We start from the raw sequence: 10,642 nt of genomic DNA, 5'->3' as shown, positions 1-10,642 counted from the left end.
ATTAGTTATGAGAATTTTTAAGTGACCAGGAGGAAACTCGATCTAATTTGGCAACCATTTATAGTCTGATTATAATACAAACACTGCATCATGTGTATGGAGTATGCGTCTTAAAACAAAACAGAAATTGCATAATTATAAATATAATTGAATCGAGTTTATAGTCCATGGAAATATAGTCTATGGGGGATATGGGGAAAAAATTGGAATAGTAAACACAACAGAACATGGCAACCCAGACCCCCGTGGTGCTGCGCTCTGTGTATATGTGAGTGTGTGTCTGGTGTGTGTGTATGTGAGAGAGAGAGGCAGCGCACAGAAGCGGATCAGGATGGCGGAGTGAGGGGTGAGAGGATGAGACTGCCCAGCTCCGTCCTGGTGTCGGTCTCTCTGTTTACGGCCGAAACGACGGCAGCTTTGTACCTGAGCACCACGTACCGCTCGGCCGGAGATAAGATCTGGCAGGGCTTCACGCTGCTCTTCACGCTGGTGCCGTGCGTGCTGGTGCAGCTCACCCTTATCTTCATCCACAGAGACCTGAGCAGAGACAGGCCGCTCATCCTGCTGCTGCACCTTCTGCAGCTTGGACCTGTGATCAGGTAACATCTTCCCCTCTTATCATCATGAAAGGAAAGAAATGCTTCCATCAAGCGCGATGGTCTGTGATCTCCAGGGTGAGTTAGGATGGATTATACAGCGTCACAATAAAGCAACAAAACAGGAATCTCAACAGTTTCTAACTCAAATCTGCTGATTTAGGAACATGTTTATTCATCAAGTTGTAAAGAAGATATTTGCTGCGAGATTGGGCAACGAAATAACTGTAAGAAATGATTTATTGAGATATTACTCTGAATAAATAACTGTCAGACACATTGCGCATTAAACAGGGTGTAGAGTCTTTCATCAGATATTGCTGGATAAGAATAGCTTGTAGGTACGTTCACACAATAAGGCAGATTTTGTTTATTTATTTATTTTTTCTACTGTTTTTTTCTTTATGTGACAGAGCTGTGCGTAAATCCCGTCAGTGTTCCATGACGCAGTCATAACGAATAATTTTAACGCACAAAAATGTATCTTGATGCATTTCAGTGTTTATATAAGTCCATCTGTACAAAATTAGAGCTAACTAACCATACCGTGGTGTATGTCACTGTAAAAAAACAGTTTAAATGGTTTAACTTTGTGTGTGTGTGTGTGTGTGTGATTAAATGCTGGCATGATTAAATTGAGTAGGAATGTGTTTAAATCTGCATGACACTGTGAATAGTGTGTCACTGCGTTTCAAAGAAAGCGGTCAACATGTCAGCTCCAGCTGTCCATCAGTCTCATATAGAGTGTGTATAATTGATACATTGATACATTGCCTTGTGTTCCAGTAGAGATCAACAGCATGGCCTGTGCTGCTGTCCTAATCAGATAGCACTGGTCAGTGTTTCAGGGCTGTGTGTGGCTCATCAATAATGAACACTTCCATTTTAAAAGCCTTTCTCACAATGGCTTCTAGAGTAACTTCAGATACCTTCCTCAAATGGGTGAATTGTGAGCCGTTATGTCTATATTATTAGCCCAGTGGTGTGATCAGAGTATTGTGATCAGCTGCATGTGTTTTTTTTTTTTTTTTGAATAGCTATGTTTAGATGCTTTGGTAAAGCAAACATCAGGTCTGTACTTTTCAATGGAAGAGCAGCCCTTTGCATTTTAAATAAGTTATCTAGGAAAACGGCCCAGTGGATCTGGCAAGTGCCCTCCCCTAGGCGGTATTTATCTAGCCTCTGTGCTAATGTACCTCTGAATTGATTGTTAATAGCACAATTTAATGTGATGTGCTTAAAACAACAGCACCAGGCTTTATATGATGATCATGCTACGTTACTGCTAGGCTGTGAATTGTATGAAAGTTTGCCCTTAAAAAGAATGAAACTGTAGTTTAAGGACAGTGTCAGTGTGGGTGTTTTCTCTTAAACAGGATGTGAACTTTCTGCTGTGTCTTGACTTCTGTCCCTCAGGGTTAATGTAACTGAGATAACAGATGTCAAATTCTGCAAAGGCATGTGGATACATTTTTCTACTGAATTCAATGGAACAGGCTTAATTTGTTGAGAAGGGACAATGAGAAGGTGTAACTCACTGCAGTAAATTCTGCCTTCTCGCATGTCTGTGGTTAATCGATCAGCTAGAAGACTATATTACTGGATCATATTTGAACCTTTTCACTTCCCTGTTCTGTTGTGGTGATTTTGTTCTCACTGGGATACTGTGTGGAAAGAAATCAAGGCTAATTGCATGATGCTGTTTAGTCATGCACATCTTATAATAATCAGTTATACAATATTTAATTGAGGAGTATGTTTAGTATCGTGACTGGAATGTGTGACGGAAACTGGATGGCTTTTCAAGTTACTATGATGGGAATACAGGGAACAAAAAAAAAAAGAATTACAGTGTATTCTGTGCGTGTTGTGTACTAGATTCAAATAATGATTTGGGGGTTTTTTAGTGGAAGTGAATATTTGGTCCTTTAAGTGCTGTATATTTGTTCATACATCAAAATGTTAACCAATATTTTACTTCTTTACATTAAATAGATTTATTATTATAAAAAATACTTGGCATGTAGTGGACTTCGCTTCATCATAACTCACTGGAAAAAAACACAGTGGAACTCTTTTGCTGTTTATTTATCTCTGTTTTTAAATGAGCAGCATGTTATGATGGCATGTGATGCCATTTTAGGGTATACCTAATGATATACAGTGCCTACTGAAATAACTTTTTGTCCAGTCATTTGTAATAGAATGTTCTAAAAAAACAACTTAAAGCCTGGTTTGAATGGTTAGAGGAAAATGCAGGAGATAATGTAATCCCTACTAATCCTAACTCCACTCTTTTCCAGGTGTTTGGATGCCTTTTGTATCTATGGAAGCTCGGGGAAGGTGGAGGAGCCGTATGTCACCATCACTAGAAAGAAACAAATGCCTCGGTGTGGCCAGGCCGAGGAAGTGGAACATGAAGTGGGGCAGGCCGAGGGCAAGTTGGTGGCTCACCGAGCAGCCTTTGCTCGAACCTCTGTCATCCAGGCTTTCTTGGGCTCCGCCCCTCAGCTCACACTGCAGCTCTACATTTGTGTGCTGCAAAAGGATGTTTCCATTGGGAGAGGTTAGGGAAAGGTCATACACAGACACACACACACACACACACACACACACACACACACACACACACACTGAAAGTTCTGGATATGAATGTCGCTTATAATCCAGATCACGTTCCTTAGCGTTATTGCTATCATGTGGTGAACAGAAGTGCATTTTAGAGCACAACAACAGCCCCAGCATTCCAATAACTTGTTATATTGCAGTGTTCTTGAACTTGGAGTGGATGTGGACAGCTTCCTGTCTATTCAGGTTATCCGGGCCCTGCTGTGTGTGTGTGTGTGTGTTTGTGAGTGTGAGTGTGTGTGTTTGTACAGTTGAATTGATTCAGGAAAGACACACCTTCCTTGCTATTATTTGTGAATACACATCTCAAACCTTAAACAAACCTTATTTTCCTGTTTAGTAAATATTGCACACAGTGTTCAAGCCAGTTTGACATTTCAGGGAATTCAAATGACATTTAAAATGTAAAACTCTGGCAAGAATTCAGATAAGCAATTGACATGAAGGAACAGTGCCAACATTTAGTGATTAGTTTATGGCTAGAAATAAGACACCTTTCTTTCACATTGGTGCTTTAGCTTACAACTTTAGTCTAGCAGCATGAAGTCTAGACAGGATGTCTGACCTTGAAGTCTAGCATATGGACTGCTCAGTCTATTTGTCCTTAAAAATATTCTGTTTTTGGGATTCGGATTTAATAATTAAGGCATTATCAACTCACTAATCAAAGGATGAATTAAAATAAAAATTCAAAAAATCTATAACAGCTTGTGAAAACTCTCCCCTTTCTGAAACAGAGGATCTGCTACAGAAGCCATGATGGTTAAATAGCGGAATTTTTTCCCCCTTTATTTTGGTTTAAAAAAAAAACAGTTAAGCATTTGATAGTTTTTCTAACTTTTGCATTAAAAGTTAGAGATGTGAGCTTATTAAAGACAGGTTCTACATTTTGTTTGTGTTTTTCTAAACTAGAGCAAAATGTACTGTTTAATGAGCATGACATACACTATAGTCAAGATCATAGTATGCTACAATAGCATTAGTTATATCACCATAACAAAAGACCGCTCAGAAGACTAGCTTGAAATGTTCATTTGTTACCACGCCTATTCTATTCCTAAATCCCTAAAGAAGCATTCAGCAGAAATTCAGAGTTGGACCTCTAAGAGCACATGCAGCACATGTTTACTAAGTGCTTCTCATGTTAGCGTTCAACCCCACCACGTCTCTGCTACATTCTACAGTTATGCCACATGACAGCAAAACACTTATCACATGAGGCTTATCTCAAGGATGCACACTCCATTTCAAAGGATATGAGTGTTTAGATGAAGGTTGACAACAGCAGTGTTGTTGCAGTATATATATGGAAGAAGTGTTGCCTTATGTCCAGCAACCAAAATAAATGAAATTTCAAATTCATACATGCTTGTGGATATATAGAATTCTGACACAAATCAAGTAGAATTCTTTACTAAAAACACACACATGAGGCAGCGCAAAGACACAGAGCTAAAATGACATAAAGAGAGCATAAGCAATAGGCTGAAACAACAATAAAATCAAATTAAATGAGAAAAACTGTGCTTGAATCCTTTTTTATACATAACTAAAAAGAGAAAATCAACTGATTCAAATCAAAAATAAAAATAAATGAAAGAAGAAAACAGGTAAATCTATTGTTTCTGCTGTAGTTGCTTAGTATAAACGCTGTAACACAGGTATTTAACCTCATTTTGTATGTTGTAATTGCGTCTGAGCTTCTTACCAATTCGATTGAAACAGTGCTCTAATCGTGGCGAGACAGCAAGCCTGAGCCAAGACACTATTAATTCCATAGTGCACTATAAACATTAGCTTGGAAATGTATAGTAACTCACTGGCAGGAGCTTACTGTCATTATTGTATATAACCCACATACTATAATAATAATTGCACTGTACTGGATCCTTAAAAAGAGCACAAAACTATTTAAATGGCTACATCTTAATAGAATATTTCTGTAAAAAAAACACTACTGGAATTTTACAGCTGTACCGTATTCAGTTATACTCTTTTACTGCCAGATATACATCTTAAATTTGAGTCCTGAATCCTGAATATCACAAAAAAGCTATATATTATCTTTTTCAAATACCAAACTAGCTGATAAATGATAGCTACGTAGCTAGACTTGCATTATCTACCTCTAGTTTAAACTAAATTCCTAGAAATTATAGCTCCAATAACAATAGTGTACATCTTACTGTATTATAACAATAAAGTTTATAAGCAGTAAGGTCCTTTCTTGCAATATAATCTGTCAGAACTGTCAGTTTGATCACAGAACAGAAGTGAATTGAAGGGTAATGGTGCTTGAAACAGACTTCACGTCAGTGGAAAGTGTTCTTTCGATCTCTCTTGATTTGTCTGGAAACTCATACTTACTAACAGTGCCAGCACAATGATAAAATGCCTGAGAGCTTGGAATTTCTTTTGTACTTTGTCAGTGATATAACCAAAATTAGACCTAATCAAAAGACTAGCTCTTAAATTTACTTCTTAAAATATTATTTTAACTTTGTTCCCATGTATATTCTGATTTTGCAAAACCCTAAAGAATTTTACCCTAGAATCATATCCATCTTTAAAAGCACATATATCGTCATATATATTTGCCAATGCAATCACAATGTAAGAGTACTAAACTCTGTTTTCATAACAGTATCTGCACAGTTTGTTGTACTTTCTGCCGAGAAGTGATTTCCTAAACAGCATGCCCTAAAATGAGAATATACACCTTGCTTGGAAGACCGTGGTACAGATGGAGGATCACGGCATGTGGTATATCATTTGGGAAATTTTGGCAACTAATACAGTAGGTAAGGATTAGTGGAGTGGAGACTAATTCACTGAAAGAGGCCATATGTTGGAAGGGATTTTTCTGGATTTGGTAGTCTGAACAATTCAAGGACTGTTGCAGCAGTAAATGTTTTTAGTGCACATCAGGTACAGAGGCGAGTGGCAAGAACTGGCTCAAGGGCTGGGACTAGATATGAAACTGAAAAGGAAGAATGAAAGGGTGGGGTAAATCAAATCAATTCCAGATCTCAGCAAGTGCTTGATCAGAGCCAGGGAAAGTAACAGAGCCAGGACCTGGGACTGACTAGGATTCAGGAAAAGGAAGAAGAAGTAGCCTTTAATTATCACTTATACTATATCACAGCACAGTGATATATCTCTTCAACAAATTCCATGTAAGGAAGTCAATGTAAGGGCACAGGTTCAGCTGTTATACAGTGCCCCTGGAGCAAAGGGTTAAGGGCCTTGCTCAAGGGCCCATCAGTAGCAGCATAACAGTGATGGAGCTTGGAACCTCAACCTTCCGATCAATATCCCAGAACTGGTTGTCACCACTAACCAAATTTAGGGGCGAGTCAGGTATATGTTTAAAGGCTGAGTGACGCTTAAAGGTCCTGGCTCTAAGGACGAAAGGTTGTGTAGGTAAAATGATATCCATTGTAGCAGGGTTTTGGTTTGTAGTGAATTTGAGGGTATTCCCAGGATTACGTTCTGAAATTAGAATATAGAATTTGATTAGTAGCAGAGGATAGTGTTGCTGGAACAGCAGTCAGAGGGACACTTGAGGGACTTCTATAAGAATACAACAAGGCTAAGAGAAAAGGGAAAATGGGAGTCAAGAAAGGGAAAAATGGAAAAATGTCTCATTAGAGAACTCTTATCAAGCCAGAGTTGTTGACCATTTCCACCATCAGTGGGGACATCAACCAGTGTCTGTTCTGAGTCCCTAGTAAGATATAAAGGGCCACATTTGGACTTGGAGGTTGTCAGAAACTTTAGCTGTGAACTGGGGGAACTGTAATGATTGTCTCTAGGAACTCAGGGATTTTAGGGAAAGCAGACTAAAGAGTCTGAGTACTTGCTGCACCATTACCACTCCTGTTATGTATTTAGTCCAATTCCATGATACCACTAAAGGTTTCACCACCTTTAGTGGTATCAGGAGATGGCGATATGCACAAAGTACAAGAAGCACTGGTAGAGAAATATACTACCCGCACCCAGGGAATCTCATCCTAACTGTCAGTAAAAGAGCGAAGTCATCAGGATTTAATGGAGCGGAAGAAGACATATATTAAGAAGCAGCTGAGGCAATAGGAGAGTCCTGACATATTGATTACTAGAACAGGCCTAAGGGCTAGGGTGGCAAATACCTGAAGCTGCCACTGCATTCAACTAATCATCTGAGCATTGCATTGTGTTTACACTTACTCTCGCTGGATTGCATTACAACAGAGCCACAAGCAGGAGGATGTCATTTCAGAGCTGTTATTGAAGGTGTTCCAAATATCCTAGTTAAATTGTGGTCTATATCAGGTATCAATTTACAGGCAGATACGGTAATCAGAGACAAATCTATATTTGTAGCCACTTATGCTGAACTGAGATTATAAGTAGGAATAAATAAAGACCTGAATAGACTCAGGGGCAGGGAAGTGTGAGACTAATGTAACTGTGTTTGAGGAAATTTATTAACAATGCTCTGTCACCTAGTGGAGCAACATGTGGCTTTAACAATACTATTTAACACTGTTTTATTTTTCTATGTCCCACAGCAATTTGCCAATGATTAGTTTTCAAAATAATGGAAAATTAAATTTTTGTATCAGTTTAGAGTTACATTTCATGGTGTAAATGGCTATACACACACTGTCCACTTGATTAGAAACACTTGAATTCCCCAATCATGCATTTGTCTAATCAGCCAATCATGTGGCAGCAGCGCAGTGCATAAAATCATGCAGATACAGATCAAAAGCTCACATGCACTTCAGAATAAAGAAAAAGTATGATCACTGTGACTTTAAATTGTAGCATGGTTGTTGGTTGTTGGTAGCAGATGTGATGTTTTGAGTATCAGAAAATTTTCATATGCAGGAACCTCTAGAGTTTACGCAGGATTTTTAACATTGATGTGTATTAATGTTAATTTGATGTTTGTCTGTCCCCTTCTTTTTCTATTTCTCTTCTTCAGGCACCCTGATGGTCATCTCTCTGCTGTCCATCGTGTACGGTGCACTGCGCTGCAACATCTTAGCCATCAAGATCCGTTACGATGACTACGCGGTGTCAGTGCGTCCAGCGGCGTACGTTTGCGTGTTGCTGTGGCGCAGCTTCGAGATCGCAACACGTGTTGCTGTGCTTGTGCTTTTTGGCTCCGTGCTGAAGGCCTGGCTGCTGCCTGTAGTCATGCTCAGCTTCTTCGCCTTTTTTCTGCAGCCTTGGGCGTCATTCTGGCGCAGCGGCTCACCCTTTCCCGAGAGCATTGAGAAGACGCTGACGCGCGTGGGTACGGCCACTGCACTCGCCATGCTCACTTTCCTGTATGCCGGGATCAACGTTTTCTGCTGGTCGGCGGTGCAGCTCAAGCTCGACGACCCTGACCTGATCGACAAAAATTACGGCTGGAGGCGAGCAACTGCTTACTATTCTATACGCTTCATTGAGAACATAGCGCTCACGTCTCTCTGGTTCACCCACCGCACTGAATTTTATCGACAAGTAGACGCACCAGTGCTTGAGCTGCTGCTGTTTCTTAGCTATGCCCTCGCTGTGTTCTTTATGCTCCTCTTCTATCAGTGTTGCCACCCCTGCAGGCACCTGTTTTCCTCCAGCCCGGTGCAGGGACTGTGGGAATGCTGCGGCTCACTACGGATGCCGGCTGTGTCGTGTTCGCAGCCCGGATGCACGCAGGGAAAAGTCTCATTAGAGAGCCCCGATCAAGCCAAAGACGTGGAACATGAACCAATTTCCAGCACCAACGGAGACATAAACCAGTGTCTGTGTTGAGTCCCTACTGAAGTAAAGAGCCACAGTACAGATGGAGAAATGGAGTAGGTGGCAAACCACGTGGACAATCTTAGCAAGCGAACGCTTTAGCTGAGAATTAATGTGAAACGTGATTCAGGCAAAAACTGATGATAAACACAGGTGTCAGACTGAGCCTATAATATATGAAACTGAACTTGAGCTGATTTTTTTTAAGTGCCCCTTATGGACCAGCAGCTTAATTAGCCAATGAAGTAAAATGTATGTTCTGTGGATTATGTCAAAAGTCTTCCTAAGACTTTCTAAGCTTTTTTTGGTTCACTGGATTTTAAGACAAATCAGTCAGCATGATTGTGGCCTGGGTTGTTTAAGTGCTTTTGCTGAATGCATGTGCTGTTTAACAACAAGAGAATGCTGCTTTCGTCATGTAAGCTGCTGTCTGCTTGTCTCTCTGTTCGTCTATACTCCTCTCTCTTTACTTCTCCATACCTCCCTGACTCCCATAATGATGTAAAAGTGTACTGTCTCTTGTAAAGATTTTTTTTTTTTTTTAAATTTAACAATACTGTATTATAAAAGCACTTACAATGGCATGTGCAGTGGAGTGGTTTTAAAATTTTCTCCAAACTAAAATCTCTTTATATAGAAACCCCTCTTATTAGAGTTTCTGCATCAATGACTAATGAAAGCACACAGTTACATTTTATTCCTTATCAAGTGACTTAAAACTGAGAGCAGATACAAACCCATGCAGTTAATGGTCTCCTGATCAGATTTGTTTTTGGACATCTTTACAAAACTTTTTTTTTCTGTGTACATAAATATTATTTCCATATATTCCATTTTAATATTTTACATTGCTTTTCCTGTTTCTTGGCTTCTGCGCTTCATGTCGAACAAATGATACTAAACATGTAAATGCTTTCAGCGACATAAGCTCTAACCATATCAGAAAGCCACCGGATTTGGTGTTCCCGATCATTGTATCTGTCCCCTGTGTTGTGTTTTCAAAGCTTAAAAGCTTCTCAGGTTTATTCCTTGCTGATGTCGTGATGATGAACAGCGTCCTTTTACCAGCATCCAACTCAAACAAGATGAAAGTTTTATTCACTGATTCAGAAGGATGTTACATGACTATGTTTCTATAATTAAGGTTAGAGTAAGATTTTTTAAGGAAGTTTGCCTGTTGTATTAAGAAAGCTTTCCCCCTTTATTTAAATATTTAATTATTCACACTTATATTTTGCACTTTTATTGATTCACAAACTGCTTCTATATGAAACGAGACCACGTTTTGCACACTATACGTCTTTTGCTAAAGGAATAGAAACGGCTTCGAAGATTGTATTTAAGCCTCCGGTGCCCTCTGGTGTTTGGGTAAATGAAAATAATCTTGTAGATTGTCTTCTTAAAGTCATTTTAAAATGTGACCTACAAATGACTGCTTGTTACAGCTTTCTTCTGTAAGTGGAGTCGGAGAAAGAAAATAACCTGAATAAAAAAAAACAAAAACGTTAAGAGCACAGAACTTTGTGTCTTTGTCTCCATAGTAACAAAGAGTGTAGGTGTCTCTCTTCTCTGTAAGATCTTTTGTACTAATCTTTTTTGTAACGAACACACACACACACACACACACACTTTGAGGAAGT

General features: G+C 39.4%; 1 protein-coding gene across 1 annotated transcript; it reads left to right on the top strand.

Annotated features, from left to right (window-relative positions):
- Positions 1-268: 268 nt before the first annotated feature.
- xk (X-linked Kx blood group (McLeod syndrome)) lies at positions 269-10,511 on the top strand. The gene is made up of 3 exons (XM_058381638.1): positions 269-599; positions 2,900-3,162; positions 8,200-10,511. Exons 1-3 carry the CDS (start codon positions 355-357, stop codon positions 9,012-9,014), a joined length of 1,323 nt encoding a protein of 440 aa, XP_058237621.1. The 5' UTR covers positions 269-354; the 3' UTR covers positions 9,015-10,511.
- The last annotated feature ends 131 nt before the right edge of the window (positions 10,512-10,642 follow it).

The sequence above is a fragment of the Hemibagrus wyckioides genome, linkage group LG27 (assembly GCF_019097595.1).
Source record: "Hemibagrus wyckioides isolate EC202008001 linkage group LG27, SWU_Hwy_1.0, whole genome shotgun sequence".
NCBI lineage: Eukaryota > Metazoa > Chordata > Actinopteri > Siluriformes > Bagridae > Hemibagrus > Hemibagrus wyckioides.
The sequence above is the reverse complement of the archived record's forward strand: the minus strand, read 5'-3'. Positions and strand labels throughout refer to the sequence as shown.

Bases quoted from the DNA above. Each gene is read 5' to 3' on its own strand.
- xk (XM_058381638.1), top strand. From the start codon at position 355: ATGAGACTGCCCAGCTCCGTCCTGGTGTCGGTCTCTCTGTTTACGGCC. The intron at 600-2,899 runs GTAACATCTTCC...ACTCTTTTCCAG, and splicing joins CAGCTTGGACCTGTGATCAG to GTGTTTGGATGCCTTTTGTA. The intron at 3,163-8,199 runs GTTAGGGAAAGG...TCTCTTCTTCAG, and splicing joins GGATGTTTCCATTGGGAGAG to GCACCCTGATGGTCATCTCT.